Source organism: Lithobates pipiens, unplaced genomic scaffold (genome assembly GCF_037356315.1).
Source record: "Lithobates pipiens isolate NorthernLeopardFrog02 unplaced genomic scaffold, aLitPip1_a1.2 Scaffold_8, whole genome shotgun sequence".
Lineage (NCBI taxonomy): Eukaryota > Metazoa > Chordata > Amphibia > Anura > Ranidae > Lithobates > Lithobates pipiens.
The window spans coordinates 478,972,986-478,989,288 of record NW_027507903.1 but is presented as its reverse complement, the minus strand read 5'-3'; the positions used below and the strand labels follow the sequence as shown (position 1 = coordinate 478,989,288).

The following is a 16,303-nucleotide window of genomic DNA, read 5'->3' as shown; positions in this document are numbered from 1 at the left end:
CGGTTTCTAGGATGACCGTTTTTGTGGCAGTTCCAGCCAACCAGTGTGTGGCTTCCATTTATGCCAAATCCCTTTGTCTTTATTTTTGCACAGTGTGAGGAAGGGTTAGGACTGCTGTCAGCGTTTTATTGCTTCCTGTGTACTATTCACTTACTGTGTAGTCATTAGGCAAAGAAAGAAGGGGGAAATCTCTCCAAGGGGGGCAAAGACAGCAATAAGGACCTTCCAAAATATTCATGTTGGTAAAGCTGTGGACCCAAAGGGTATGTAAGATAGAGCTTGAACATACACATTTTAGAGGCAGCTCTAAAATCAGTGTTTTCTTAGGGTCCCCAGGGTAGTCTAAAGATTTTTGAAAGGTTGAGAAAGCCAAAGATCTAATGTGAGTCCAGTATGTTTTTTTTGCACATGACAAAAGGTCAGAGGAGAAGGTCAATGTGTTCTGGGAGCTCAAAACGTCCCCTTCATCAGAATGTTGGGTAACAAATTACAAAATAAGAGGGTACAGCTAGTGTTAATTTGGGTCGCCAGTCAGGCTGCCAATTAGCACTAGTCTCATCCTTTTTTTGTTGTCCAGAATTCTCTTAATTTGCTTCCAACATCTAAGCCACAAGGGAAAGTTTTAAGCCCCCCAAAATGCGTTGGACTGACATTAGATCTATGGCATACTCACCTTTTCTACACTCTGTACCAATAAGAATCTTGCAAAGCTTGAACATTCCACTTTTATCCAAAGATGTCTTGAGTTGCTTTATAACAGACCATTGTCTATACATTCTACAGGTGAACATGACCTCAGATCTGGAAGGCAGTGACATGCTCGTAGAGAAGGCAGACAGACGAGAGTTCATTGACCTGCTGAAGAAGATGCTGACCATCGATGCGGATAAGAGAATAACCCCCATCGAGACCCTCAACCATCCCTTTGTCACGATGACCCATCTCCTGGACTTTCCGCACAGCTCTCAGTACGGCCTCTTGCTGGTGTCTGTTTTAGGGGCATAGGCATGAGTGTGAGCGGGCTGGGGGTGGAGACGGGTGATACTTTGTAGTTTACAAGGAATCATCTGGCTTAGCTTGCCTGTCAGCTAGCCCCATAGGATCTGAACTTGTGCAGTAGTTTTGAAAGCTCTGAAGCATCCACTAAAAAAGCAGGCAAAATTATAAAATTATAATTTTAAGTGCTTAGACTCTAATGCACAGCTAAGCTTTACAGGATAAGTTCACTTTAAAAAAAAAAAAAAAAAAAAAATGCACATCTTTTTGCAGGAAAAAAATATGCAATTTTTTATTTTTTTTTACTTGGAGCCTGGAAAGCATTGCACCCGCGATCAGCAGATCGCATGTGCCCTTTAGGACTCCTACAGACTTGTCAGTGTATCTGTCTGCTTGTACCCCGTATGGGCAGACAGATGTACACTGTCAGGGAAAATGAATTAAAAGGCTGCGTAAACTGTTGGTGCTATATAAATTGTGTATAATAATAATAGTAATAATAATGAATGAAGTACCACTGTACTGATCAGTGCCATGGTAGTTCATTGAAACTACAAACCGACAACCGCAAAGGCTGTCTGTACTTGTAGTTCTCACATTCACAGAGGAGTGTGAATAAATGATGTAGCCGGTCGGGCGAGGCCCCGCAAAGCCACGTTTTTTCAGTGGGTACAGTGGGTGCCTAGAGAAGATGCCTGCCCGCTGTCACTGAGGAGGGGGGGAGAGGCTGCAGCTGCTGGAACATGTTAAATGTTCCACCCTAAATAACATGTAACATGTTCCAAAAGGCGAACCTATCCTTTAATAGTGTGTCTGTGACACACAGTCTTTTAATTTCTTTCTAAACATATAAACTATGCACCTCCGTCTCACAAGGACACATCTTCCTGTTCCTAGTGACACATAAGACACTGCTTTACCTTGAAGGAAAGGCTTTTAAAGGAGAAGTTCACCTTTAAAAAAAAAAAAAAAAAATGCACATTTTTTTTTACAGGTAAAAAAAATGCACATTTACTATTTTTTTTTCTGTATAGGAGCCTGGAAAACATTGCACCCACGATCAGCAGATAGCAGGTGCAATGTAGGGCTCCTGCAGACTGTCAGTGTAAGCTGTCTGCTTGTAAATCATATGGGCAGGCAGTTACACAGTGACAAGAAGAATCAATGAACTACCTACAGCACTCACCAGTGCCCTGGTAGTTCCTTAAGAGTTACATGCTAACAGCCGCAAAGGCTATCGGTAGTTGTAGTGCATTCATAGAACTCTGGGTGGAGCCCCATGCGGCCATGCTCTTTTTAAAAAGTGACAGTGGGTATGGGGACAGGATCCCCCAGCCCCCGTCACACGGAGGGGGGCTGGATCAGGGATCGGCTGCAGGAGTGGAACCACCTAAAAACAGGTGGAACATGAAAATGTGAACTTATCCTTTAATCCTAGATCCACTGGCTAGGCATGTCTGTTGAGGTCTTGGGACCCCTATAGACTTCCTCGTAGTTTGACAGCGCTAGATGGCAGACACTGAGGGGAAGATTTTAGTAAAACTGGAGAGCGCAAAATGTGGTGCAGCTCTGCATAGAAACCAATCAGCTTCCAGGTATTTTTTGTCAAAGCTTAATTGAACAAACAGAAGTTAGAAGCTGACTGACTACCACACAGAGCTGCACCACATTTTGCACTCTCCAGTTTTAGTAAATCAACTCTTGAATGTCTAAAAATAATATTAGAGCCGGGCTATATCTTATGTTAGCAGGTCTTAACTGAGAGGCTCTTACAATAGATAGGGTCAGATTGTAATGATATATTTACTAACAGTAGTAATATTTAAAACCATTTAATGCTAGAGCTCTATTGTGTTTTCTAGAGGATAGTCTGTATTACTACATTAGCTTTAATAGATGGGTTCTAATAGTAAATAGGCTCAGACTAGCATGATATGTTTTGTTATAGTATATAGGCTTTAATGCTAGAGCTCTGTTATGATCTCAGGGAATTTGTTGAATTAGCACATAAACTGTGATAGAGAACTCAGACTGTAATGACATGTTAAATATACTTTACTGCTAGCGCGTTTTATGTTATAAAATTATATTCTATATTATTACACAAGCTTTAATAGATAAGCTCAGATTGTAATGATATATATTGAATATACTTTAATGCTAGAGCTCTTTTATATTCTTAGAGCATAGTCTATATTACACACAGCTTTATTAGATAGGATCTAGAATCAGAAATTTTCTAGTCGTGTTCTTGGGCAGAGTGCCTTCTGCAAGCATTCTTCCTCATGTGGTTATGTGTACATTCAGTAATTTTGCATCTTTCTCTATTTTCTTTCCTTTTCCACTCCACCACCCATTCTTCCACCTGTGGCTGGGGCTCTCCTGCTCTCCCCATCCCATCTTCCCTGCTATCTTTCTCTGTCTTGCCCCTGCTCCCCTCCCTTATGTCTCCGCAGTGTAAAGTCTTGTTTCCAGAACATGGAGATCTGTAAGAGGCGAGTGAACATGTATGACACTGTGAACCACAGCAAAACGCCCTTCATCACGCATGTGGCCCCCAGCACTTCCACTAACCTCACTATGACCTTCAACAACCACCTGAACACTGTGCACAGCCAGGTGAGCCCTGTCTTCTGAGACTTATGACTATTCTTACCTTACTTACTCTTAATAGGGCTCTAACCAGCTGTTGTCTTCCATCAGCCCTCTGCTGCATCCATGGCAGCCGTTGCCCAGAGGAGCATGCCCCTGCAAACTGGAACTACACAGATCTGTGCCCGTCCTGACCCCTTTCAACAGGCTCTGATTGTCTGCCCACCGGCCTTCCAAGGTGAGGACTCCATTAGTGCCAGGCTTAGAGGGGATGAGAGGGCCTATGGACCCTATATGCCACGAGGTTTAAAGAGGTCTCTTATCCTCCCAGGGTCCTATGATGGTTTGGTGGTTAGTGCTGTGACTGGCAGTACAGTGAAGTTTTTATATGCTCCCTTTGTTTGTGTGGATCAGATATAACCAGTTCTGTGTTCTTTATTAGGCACAAAAAATTAGGTTAATGCTTTGGAAATTAAATAAACTATATAAATAGATTAATGGCAAGGTCTCTGACTGCACACACAACCTCATTAAGTGATAAATTCCTCTGTGGGATGCACTAATCCGTTTCTTTGTTTGACCAGGACTGCAGACCTCTCCTTCCAAACATGGTGGCTACTCCGTGCGCATGGATAACACTGTGCCCCTTGTGACGCAGACCGCTGGGGCCCAAGCCCTGCAGATCCAGTCAGGACTCCTGGCACAGGTATGGGCTGTTGATTTACCTACATTTAGTATGTCATTACATAGAGCCTTTGTGAGGGGCAAAGGACAGTAATCCAACCAATAACATTTCACATTCTGCCATGCAAGATGATTATCATTGGTTGATATGGGTTAGTGAAATTATTAAATAATCCCAAATTAAAGAAATATTGTGCATGAGGGGCAAAGGACAGTAATCCAACCAATACGATTTCACATTCTGGCATGCAAATTATTATTATTGGTTAATATAGGTTGGTGCAATTAATAAATAATCTCAAATTAAATAATAAATTGTGCATGAGGGGCAAATAACAGCAATCAAACCAATAATGTTTCACATTCTGCCATGCAAGCTGGTTATGATTGGTTGATATGGGTTAGTGCAATTATTAAATAATCCCAAATTAAAGAATAATTGTGCATGAGAGGCAAAAGACAGTAAACCAACCAAAAGAGATTTCACATTCTGCCATGCAAGATGATTATTATAAATTGATATGGGTTAGTGCAATTATTAAATAATCTCAAATTAAAGAATAATTGTGTATGAGGGGCAAAGGACAGTAATCCAGCCAATAAGATTTCACATTCTGTCACGCAAGATGATTATTATTGGTTGATATGGGTTAGTTCAATTATTAAATAATCCCAAATTAAAAAAAATTGTGCATTTGTGATAAAAATACAATTTAGCCTTTGTGCACACTGGTGCGGCTTTGAAATTGTGCTACTTCAGCTCTCTTTCAAAGCCGTAGATTAGTGCGATTTGAACCTCCAATTTCATTGCCACTCCTTTTAACAGAAGTCTATACAAGTCACAATGAAATCGAAAAAAAGTAGTGCAGGAACCTTTTTCAAAGTCACTGCAACATGAGTCATGGCCATTTGAACGGTTCCATTGCCAACAATGGGGTGCGACTTGGCACCGGCGTGAATCGGAGCTTACGCGTATATTCACACCAGATGCGGTGGGACTGCATTGAGTGGCTATTCCAGAGAAGCTTCACCGCAAGACAAGGCAAATGCCTTGTCCCCTGTGTGCCCAGTTCACACCAATGTGTTGTGGTGGTGTGTAGGAGATGTGCACTAAAAAAAAGTACTGAGTGCAATATTTTTTTCCAGCACAATGCAGTGCGGGACAATCCACCACCTTGCACCACGTGGCCGGCAGTTGAACTTAATGAAATGTCTTTGCGCCATTTCAATAAAGTTCATTAAAAAAGGTAAACAGTTGTAACACTGGTGAAAATTATCCCTGACTGTTACGTTTAGCTGTTACACACCTGGCTGATTCAACACCAACAGCTCTATAATTCTACATAGCACCTGCATTCTGTAAAGTGACCAAAATAATGTAAAGAAGAAATGCACTCCATTATATAAACAAATATATCCATTGAGGTCTGCATAGCCCCTGCTGATCCCAGTCAGCCAGCTTGGAGGTCAGACATATCTGAAGTCATCCCAGTAATACTTTTCTGGATATAACTCTCATATACAGAAAAGCAAGTGTCTGTTAAAAGCTTTACCAGAAAATTTGAACTGGCAGAATCTTTGATGAATGCAATGTAATTCTGCAAGGACAGCAAGACAGGTGGCAAAGGTTTAAAGGGCATGCTTGCCTACTTGCTTGATTTTCTTGATAAGGGTTTATTAAACGTATGCTTATTCTTTAAAGCAGAACTTCAGTCATTTTTTTTCAACTTCCCATCTATTAAATATTCTGCCCTTGTTGTTTTAGCTTTGGATAGTAAAATATTTTATTCTGCTAGTAAATACCTTCTACAGCCCAATTCCTGTTTCTTGTCTGGAAAAAAGCCTAGGCTTATGACATCATGCACAGCTCCCTCTCTGTCACTCTCATGAGAGTTTTCCAGGAAGGGAGGCGGATGAGTCATAAGAGGGCCAATGAGAGCTGGAGGAGTGTGTCTGTGTAAATCCAAGAAGTGGGCAGGCAGCAGCTTCAGTTACAGTTAAATGATTACAGCCAGACTCAGGGGAGGGAGATTTCTGCAGCATATTTAGGAAGAACAGAATCGCAATATATATAAAATAATATGCAAAGGGGTTGGAGGGAAGCTTCAGAATGGCAAAGATGTTTTTATTACAATTTATGTGAGCAGGCTGCAGTTCCCCTTTAAGGAGAATCACAGACACAGCTTTTTTTATGCCCTGTGTACTCCAATGGTTTGTTATTATGTAACCGGTTCTCTTTAAGACGCCACCTATTCAGAAGGCAAAATTTGGTGTGATTTCTTCACATTTGCAGAATGCTTCCTGGGTGCTGGGGCTGAAAGGGTGTTATATTGTCTATGGCTCAACAGTAAGGCCTCATGCACACGGACGTTTTTACAGCCGCTTTTTTGAGCGTTTTTTGCAGCTTAAAAAGGCCTGTCCATGTTAGTCTATGGCTTCATGCCCACCTAGGCGTTTTTGAGCTGCAAATGGCATAGGCGTTTTTAAGCTGTAAAAAAAACCCAGGACCAGTGCGTTCCCTTGCGTGGAGCTAGAGCTGTAAAAACGCGAATCGCGGGAAAACGCGCACAAACGCGCAACATATTTTCTTTGTTTTCTGAGTGCTATAGCCAAGAGATGTGTTTCTTTAAAAATGCTACTTAACGTTAACGCTAAAAAACGCGCAAAAACGACAGTGAAAAACGCGGTAAAAATCGCGTTCTTAACGCCGATTTTTCCAGGCGTCGGAGCTAGCTTTGCAGCCAGTTTTTAAAAACGTCCGTGTGCATGAGCACTTATAAGCAAGTAAGAAGGGAGCCTGCAATGTCTGAAAGGTAGTGACACTTCAGCTTATGGTTATCTAAGTGGCTCCACCTAGTGGGCAGTCTGGAAAGCACCATGAGAACTTTAAAACCCACACTTTAAAAGTCCAGTGCACTGCCACTGATACCAGTCTGTGCGCATATTAAAATGTTTTCTTTGCTATTTAGGAAAAATAATACATTTTCTGTTCTGTTTTTCTAGCCCTACTGTGTAATAATTTGCAACCTAAATATACAATAAATGCTTTTTGAAGTTTTTTTTTATGTTCAGCAATTCTTTCACAATATTTTTATATTCAAGCTAAGTTTATTAGAAAACTGTTTTACATACAAAATTTCACCAACCAAAATACAATCCAGAAAATATAAAAATCAACAACACTTATAGGAGTCACCTTGGCATAGAGGGGACAATATTTTATATTGAAAAAAAGCAAACTTACAAAACAGTGAATGCAAGCCAAGGCCAGGACTGAGAGTAGTTCAAGAATGAAAACATATATACAACAGACACATAGGCTATATTCAGCAATTCAGGTAAAGACCAGAATTAAAAAGATCTGGGATAATGAGAAGTTAGCAAGTGTAGTGTATGATGGGGGGGAATACGTTTAAAGTGGACCTGTCAGTAACTGTACAGGTGTCTACATGTATAACCTCCTGACATATCACAATATACAGCAAAAGAATACTTTTCCAAAAAGCTTTGCCTTTTGTTGTTTGTTAAAAAGCCATCTCATTTAAAAAAAAAAAAAGAAAAAGAAACGTCTGTGACCTCCGGTCAGTGACTTTGCCTAAGCTGAGATGGTGTAATTAGTCTTCTGCAGTTGCGAGCAGGAGGAAGCATTCTCTTATTCTCTCATTCAAGTCGCAAAACGAGAGGGTGGAGAAGGGCTTATCTGTGTCAGACATTTGTGAACACAACCAAGAGCCGCACAGGCATCAGGATTTACATGATTGTGTCATCTCTGAGCCGGCATCTTAGTCCAGAAAGTAGATGGTGACTCTGGATGTTGCCTGAACAAAGATGGCACTGTCTTTCTGAAGGGTAAATTGAAGAATGCATTGTCAAGAAAAATACTATGATTATGGAGCGGATCTGCTCAAATCTGAAAATTCTATACTGATATGCTTACAATATTATATTTTTGCTGGCTTTGCTGAATGAACTTTTTTTTTTCTTTTCTTTGCAGCAGGCTTGGCCAAGCGGCACTCAGCAGATCCTCCTTCCACCGGCCTGGCAGCAGTTGGCAGGAGTTGCAGCCCACACATCTGTCCAGCATGCCGCGGTCATCCCAGACAGCATGACGGGCACCCAGCAGCTGGCAGACTGGCGGTAAGTCTGTCCTATCCGGTCCACTGCAGGGGAGCTTAAGGTTTTGTTTTTTAAGTTAAACTCCAGACTGACAGCTGAATTTGAAGTTGAAATACAATTGAGCAGGCTAGTTTACCTGCCCAAGGATTTGTCATTTTGTAATTCTAACCGGCCAGTCTCCAAGAGGAAAACAATGATATCGGGTGACTCCACCCCCCAAAATCTATTCAAAACTAGAATTCTGGATGCCTATTTAAATAGATTGATAGATGGATCAGATATAAAATAGGATAGATAGATAGATAGATAGATAGATAGATAGATAGATAGATAGATTTGGTAGATGTATGTGTTAGGTAGATAGATAGATATAGTAGACATAGATAGATTTGATTAGATAGCTAGATAGATTAAGTAGTTAAATACATGTATTAGCAAGATAGATATAGTATCAAGCTATATATAGATAGATAAGGTAGATAGATTAGGCAGAAAATTATATGTATTAGGTAGATAGATAGATAGATAGATAGATAGATAGATAGATAGATAGATAGATAGATGTGTTAGGTAGATAGATAGATAAGACTAGATAGATGTAGACATGTGTAGATAGATAGATAAATAAATGCATTAGACATATAGGTATAGTATAGCACTATAAATAAATAGATACAGTGGGTATAGAAAAGAATCACCCCCTTTAAAATAATAACATTTTATTGCTTTGCAGCCTGAATGAAGACAGACAGTTTTTGTTACACCCAGCCTTATTTACTCAGTGTAACTGACAACATCCAAGTAAAAGATATAACACCATGTCAGAAAAAAAAAAAAAAAAATCTAAAACAGAATCACTGAGTTGGAAAAAGGATCACCCCCTGTGTCAGTAATTTGTTGAACCACCTTTTGCTTTAATTACAGCCTATAGTCTGTTGGGATATTTCTCTACTAACTTTGCACATCTAGACTTTGTAATATTTGCACACTTTTCTTTGCAGAATCGCTCAAGTTCAGTTAAATTCTATGGCGACAGTTTGTGGACTGTAGTCTTCGAGTCATTCAACAGATTTTCAATGGGGTTTAAGTCTGGGCTCTGGTTAGGCCATGCAAGCACAATCGCCTTTTTCTCCTCTGACCACTGTATGGTCATTTTTGCTGTGTGCTTTGGGCCATTGACATGTTGGAAGGTAAACCTTTCTGACAGAGGGCAGCAGATTTTTTCTCAAGAATTTGATGGTATTTTGCCCCATCCATTTTTCCTTCTATCCTGACAAGCGCTCCAGTCCCTGCTGAAGAGAAACACCCCCATAACATGATATTACCACCGTCATGCTTTACTGTAGGAATGTTGTTATTTGGATGGGGAGCTGTATTGGATTTCCGTCAGACATATCGTTTGGCGTTGAGGCCAAATAATTAAATTTTTGTCTCATCTGACCATAACACCTTTTTCCATGTGGCCTCAGAATCTTCAAAGTGCGTTCAAGGTGATCAGGGGGTGATCCTTTTTCCAACTCAGTGATTCTGTTTTTGATTTTTTTTTCCTGACATGGGTGGGGGGGGGGGGTGATTATTTCCTATACACACTGTAGATAGATAGATAGACAGATAATCAAATAGGATATTTAATATATGTATTAGATAGATAGATAGATAGATAGATAGATAGATAGATAGATAGATAGATAGATAGATAGATAGATAGATAGATAGATAGATACATAGATAGATACATAGATAGATAGATAAATGCATTAGTAAGATAGATATAGTACAGAGCATTAGATAGATAAGGTTGATAGATTAGATAGATAAGTATATGTATTAGATAGATAGATATATTGGAGAGATAGATAGATAGATAGATAGATAGATAGATAGATAGATAGATAGATAGATAGATAGATAGACAAATTAGATATTTAAATATATATATATTAGATAGACAGACATAATAAATAGATAGATAGATGATGTTTTAGTGCTTAGCCTGGGTAACTTTGTATCAGTAATTCTGATTGTGTTCTTTCCTGTCTCCAGAAACAGCCATGCCCACCACGGTGCCCACTACAACCCCATCATGCAGCAGCCGGCCCTCCTGGCTGGTCATGTGACCCTACCCTCTGCCCAACCTCTAAATGTGGGCGTGGCTCATGTCATGAGACAGCAGCCAACCAGTGCTTCCTCTTCGCGCAAAAAACAGCACCACTCCTCAACCAGGTCAGCCGCCAGGCTGGTGGGCGGGGCTTATCGGTGAGAGTGAATAATCTGATTGTGTGAATGAAATATATCTGTTATAATAATGTTTAATTACCTCTAGCCAAAATTACTACTTTAAGTAAAACTTCAAAATGTATTTTCCCATATTTTGCAATGAACAGGGAAGGCTTAGATCTTTTGTCGCATGTTTATTGCTGTCTGTGTCCCCTTTGGGGAAAATTTTCACTCACTTCAGCTCAGTTCACACTGGTGCTCTGTGCGACCTCACATGTGATTCGCACCGCACTGCTGTGCAAATCACATGCGATGTCTGTGCGATGCAAATTCAGCCATACAGATTGTATGGCTGAATTTGCATCGCATTCGGACCAAAGTCATGCAGGACCCTTTTTTGTTCCGCACCAGAATCGGATCGTATGGGCGTTCACACCAATGCCTGCAAGTTGTATGTGATGTGGGAACCTGCATTGAATTTGCATGGGTTCTCGCATCGCAGTGGTGTGAAACGAGCCTTCCTGTCTCAGTGGTGGTGGCCCCCAAGACAGATATTTCCAATGTCTACACATACAGCAATAAAACACTATATTATAGAGCTGCACGATTACTTATTAAAGAATCAGATCACGATTATTTCCCACCTGACAGTTATATAAAAAAACAACAACAAAAAAAACGGGTAACCTGCCAAGTTTATAACAGCATCTCATAGACAGAGATAAACAGAAACATTGTAACATATAGTCCTTTTAGATGAAAGAAATTAACTTTGGTCTGTAAATGAGGGAAGTTTAACCAAGACTAAACCTTTTTCTAACATTTGTTGCTTTTAAGTTAAAGTATTTTTTGCTAGAAAGTTACTTAGAACCCCCAAACATTTTATATATTTTATTTCAACAGACCCTAAAAAATAAAATGGCGGTTGTTACAATATTTAAGTCACACTCTGTTTGCACAGCGGTCTTTTCAAATGCAATTTTTTGGAGAAAAAACACACTTCAGTGAATTAAAGCGGAGCTCCACCCTAAAGTGGAACTTCCGCTCATCAGAGCCCTCCCCCCCTCCGGTGCCACAATTGGTACCTTTCAGGGGGGAGGTGGGTGCAGATACCGGCACCCACTTCGGGGCATAGATAGCCACAGATTCTGTTGCTATTACACCACTTCCTGTGGGGCCCCTCCTGTCTGCTGGGAAACACACGGATCCCAGAGACAGCAGGGACCGTCCTTATTGCGCAGCGCGACTCGAGCATCGAGAGATCGGCTTTGGGTGCTGACATCGCGGGCTCGCTGGATGGGTAAGTGTCCATATTTTAAAAGTCAGCAGCTGCAGTATTTTTGGCTGCTGACTTTAAAAAAAAAAAAAAAAACGGCGGAACTCCCGCTTTACTAAAAAATTAAGCAGTAAAGTTAGCCCAATTTTTTGTATAATGTGAAAGATGATGTTACGTCACGAGAATTGTGAGAGAATCGTGATCTTTATTCTAAGCAAAAAAATTGTGATTCTCATTTTGGCCAGAATCGTGCAGCTCTACTATATTATAACAGAATGGTGAAGATGTAGAGCCCTCGTCCAGGTTTTTATTGCTGTTGTGTAGATGTTCCCTCACTTACTGTGCCAGGGTGGGTACTCAACTTCCACATTCTGTCCTACACTAAGAGCCCTTTCACACCGAGCTGCCCCGGGCGTCGGCGGTAAATCTGCGCTTTACCGTTGTTTTTTCACTGCTAGCGGGGCTCTTTTAACCCCTGCTAGCAGCTGGAAAAGGGTTAAAACCAGCGGTGCAGCCTATTGATTTCAATGAGCAGGGGCGCTTTAGGAGCGGTGAGCTCACCGCTCCTAAGGCGCTCCAAAGAAACTGCTGGCAGGACTTTTATTTTATTTTTATTTTTATTGTCTTACCTAAAACACACTAACACTAAGAGCCCTTTCACACTGGGGTGCGGGCTGCGTCAGCGGTAAAGTGCCACCAGCTTTAGCGGTGCTTTACCGACACTGAGCGGGCAGGAGCGGGGTGCTTTTAACCCCTTCTTTGGCAGCGCTGCCCATTGATCTCAATAGCAGGGGCAGTTTAGGAGCGGTGTATACACCCCAAAGACGCTGCTTGCAGGACTTTTGTTTTTGGTCCTGCAAGTGCAGGCTTGAGAGGCGCTTTTCATGAGCTTTACAGGCGCTATTTGTAGCGCTAAAACACCTGAAAACACCTTCGGTATGAAAGAGATCTAACTGACACTGATACTAGTTTTTAAAAAAAATCCTTCCCAAAATATACTGACCCTGACCTTACTTGACCCAAAGACTAACCCTGGCACTGACCTAGATCAAATCTTGATATAAATATTTCTTTCTTTATTTTATTTTTTATTATTTTTATTTTTTTACAAACACTTTTTTTTTCTCTCTCTGCAAGGAAAGAGAAAGATACATTGTATCTTTCCTTTCCATTCCCAGAAAGAGAAAAACACAGGGGGAGGCTTCACAGTGACTGATCACTGTGCTAGCCAATCAGAGCCTACCACAGCAATCAGGTGACCCCAAATCGGGAGATCCGGGTTCTGATCATTAGTACGGGGCCTGGGGCTCTCAATGGTGCGCTCCCAGCACAAAGTGAGGTATGCATATATGCGGCCTCTCGGAAAAAAGCCCACTTCTGTGAGGTTGCATATATGTGTTTTTACATCGGCGGGAAGGGGTTAAATAAGTTTTCTCTTATTTTTAAAATATTTTATTTATTACACCAAAAGAAAACCAGTTCATTTCACCACTTACACACTGACTGTTTATTTCACACACCCACATGATTTTCCTTAAATAACTTTAAAGTGTAAATCTAAACCCAAGAATAAAAATGTAATTTATTGCAGCTTACCAGTCCTTAGATGTGGTGACTGCATTCGTTTTCTTTTTAATTTTTTTCCTTTATTTTCACCCAGTGATCTAGCTATTAATACACCTCCTGTCTTAGTGTCGGTTCACACTTGTGTGATGCGGGAAGCCTGCGACTCCACTGCGGGTTTCCGCATCGCACCCAACTTGCAAGGCAGTTCACACTGCCATATGCGAACTGCAGGGAGTGTCAGTACAATGTTAATGGCACCCCCATTTCAGCTCACATATCGCACTGCAAACTGACAGTTCGAACATGAATTTGATCGCATGGGTATGAACACCCATGCTTTCAATTCTGGTGCGGACCAAAAAAAGATCCTGTGTGAGGCCGCGTACACACGCGGGGACTGTTCGCTCAACTTTGTCCGCTGAACAGTGTTTCAGCGGACAGTCCGCTCGTGTGTGGGCTTTCAGCGGACAGTTTCAGCGAACAGTCTGCTGAACAAGGTTTTTCGGAATTTCCGAAAAACTGTCCGCTGAAACCTTGTTTCAGCGAACAGTCCCCTCGTGTGTAGGCTTGTTCGTCAAACAAAGTTCCGCGCATGCTCAGAAAGAATTTATACGCCGAAGGTTGCATTGCAGTGTATAGGACGTCGTTTTCTAGTCCCGTCGTACGTGCCGTTCACGTCATCGCGCACGGTTTCAGCAAACTGTTCGTACGTCGTGTGTGGCCATGTCCGTCCATGCTAATTTTGAGCGGACTGTCCGCTGAAACTGTTTGACGAACAAAGTTGAGCGAACAGTCCCCGCGTGTGTACGCGGCCTGAGTTTGGTCTGAATGCAATGCAAATTCAGCCATATTATCTGTATGGCTGAAATTGCATTGCACAGACATTGCAGTGCGGTGCGAGTCACATGCGATCTTGCACCACGCACTGGTGTGAACCGACACTCAATCTTCACTCTGGATGAAGGAGTAACAGAGACATCTTTGGACAGCAGGACAATTAGGGGAGAAGGAATTGTTAGATGGACTAATAGATTTAGAAGGATTTTACTAACAGATAAAAGCAGAACTCCAGATAACACATTTAAAAAAGTAACAGCAACAATTTTTTTTCCCTTTTGGGATAAAGGTTTTACATAAATAATAAAAGTTGATCATTGTAAGCACCAGCTTGGAAAGTTGAAAAAAATTAAAAAATAACCCTTCTCGTTCACACCGGTGTGATTTGCCATGCGATTTAATATTGCTGCCAATGGAACCATTCAAATTGCTGCGACTCATGCCGCAGCGACTTTGAGAAAGGTTTCTGCACTACTTTTTTCAGATTTCATTACGACTTGCATAGACTTTTGTTAAACAAAATTATTTTATTGACAGCTGTAAATGTAACATTTAATAATAATTGTGTGTTCTGATGATATCACTGTTATTTGTAAAACAATGACACTAGAACTGAGTCGCTATTTAACGCTGTCTCTCTTTTCTCCTCTTTTCCTTCCTCTCTCTCTACATTGCTGGTTCTGCCCAGCAGAAACGCCTCTTCCTACGAGGTTTCCTCCTCCCAATCACACAGCTCCCCCCAGCGCTCCAAACGGGTAAAGGAGAACACGCCTCCTCGCTGCTCTGTGCCACAGAGCTCTGCCCCCTGTGTCCCCTCCATCACCTGCGGTTGGGGGGACAGTTCTGTGGCCCCATCCCGTGTTGACCATCAGCGCCAAACAATCGTCATCCCTGATACGCCCAGCCCGGCCGTGAGCGTCATCACTATCAGCAGCGACACTGACGAGGAGGAGGAGCAGAAACACGTTGCCCCCAGGTGAGTGCCAAATACCAGGAGCATTGATATCATTGTTACAGCCAGACAGTATAAGTTATATTTAATTACATGGACTTCCCAAACATTCTCCTGCTTGGTTATATTGGAGGAAGTTTAGCAATAAGCATAATAAGTAACTCCATAATTGGAGAGGCTCAGAATTATTCTCTGTAGGAGTTATGGGTGTATGAGTGGCCAGTACATTCAGCAGGATCGTGTCATATACTGCTGAGAAGGGATTTGGAGCCATATAGAATTTTTAAGTAGCTCAGCATTGTCAGCCAGCAAGGGGAAGTGCTGCTACTGGCAGAATCTCCAGGTAAGAAACTCTGCAACATATTTAGATTATGAGACATGATACCGGACATACTGAAAAATAGATTTTACATACATAAGGCCCCTCATCCCTCCTTCCTCAATGTAATCTGCAATGCAGGAAAACTGTAATTTTAACGCTGTTAAATCTGCTTCCACACCTTCCTAAATTACTTAAAGTGCATGTCCACCCATGAACAAAAATGGAAAAACTTGCAGCTTAGCAGGATTTTGATGTGCTGGATGCCTTAGTTTCCTTTTTTCCAGACTTTTTTTTTATTTTCATCTGGCGATCCTGCCCATAACACACTTCCTTTACTAGGGTGACAACACTCATTGTACTGTATCTATGAAGGAACAATGTTGTCACCTTAGGACAAAAAGAGGTTGATTTCCTTAAACTGGAGAATGCAAAATCTGGTGCATGGTGGCCAATCATCTTTTAACTTGAGCTTGTTCAATTGAGCTTTGACAAAAAAAAACCCCAAAAAACTGGAACCTGATTGGTTTCTTCGCAAGAGTTGCACCATAGTTTGCACTCGCCAGTTTTAGGAAATCAAACTGCAAGTGTGTCGGGACTAAACCCCCCCCCCCCCCCCCCCCCCCCATCTGCCCATCTTCATCACAAGGAGGGAGGTGTTTTGTAGTTCACAGAGAGAACTGGGCAGGGCTTAAAATACTGATTGAGCTTTCAGTGCAGCTATATTAACTCATTACAGGAAGTTAAA

At 41.4% G+C, this 16,303-nt stretch overlaps 1 protein-coding gene across 3 annotated transcripts in view; it reads left to right on the top strand.

Annotated features, from left to right (window-relative positions):
- Positions 1–16,303, top strand: part of HIPK2 (homeodomain interacting protein kinase 2) — a 107,916-nt gene that overhangs the window by 68,632 nt on the left and 22,981 nt on the right. Inside the window, exons 6-12 of one of the 3 annotated variants that reach the window (XM_077468772.1) lie at positions 784–968; positions 3,453–3,615; positions 3,700–3,826; positions 4,173–4,294; positions 8,270–8,409; positions 10,432–10,644; positions 14,976–15,260. In XM_077468772.1, the coding sequence (XP_077324898.1) occupies positions 784–968; positions 3,453–3,615; positions 3,700–3,826; positions 4,173–4,294; positions 8,270–8,409; positions 10,432–10,644; positions 14,976–15,260 (1,235 nt within the window). Of the gene's footprint in view, positions 1–783; positions 969–3,452; positions 3,616–3,699; positions 3,827–4,172; positions 4,295–8,266; positions 8,410–10,431; positions 10,645–14,975; positions 15,261–16,303 lie in introns of all 3 variants that reach the window. The other 2 variants (XM_077468773.1, XM_077468771.1) reach the window with 2 other exon arrangements.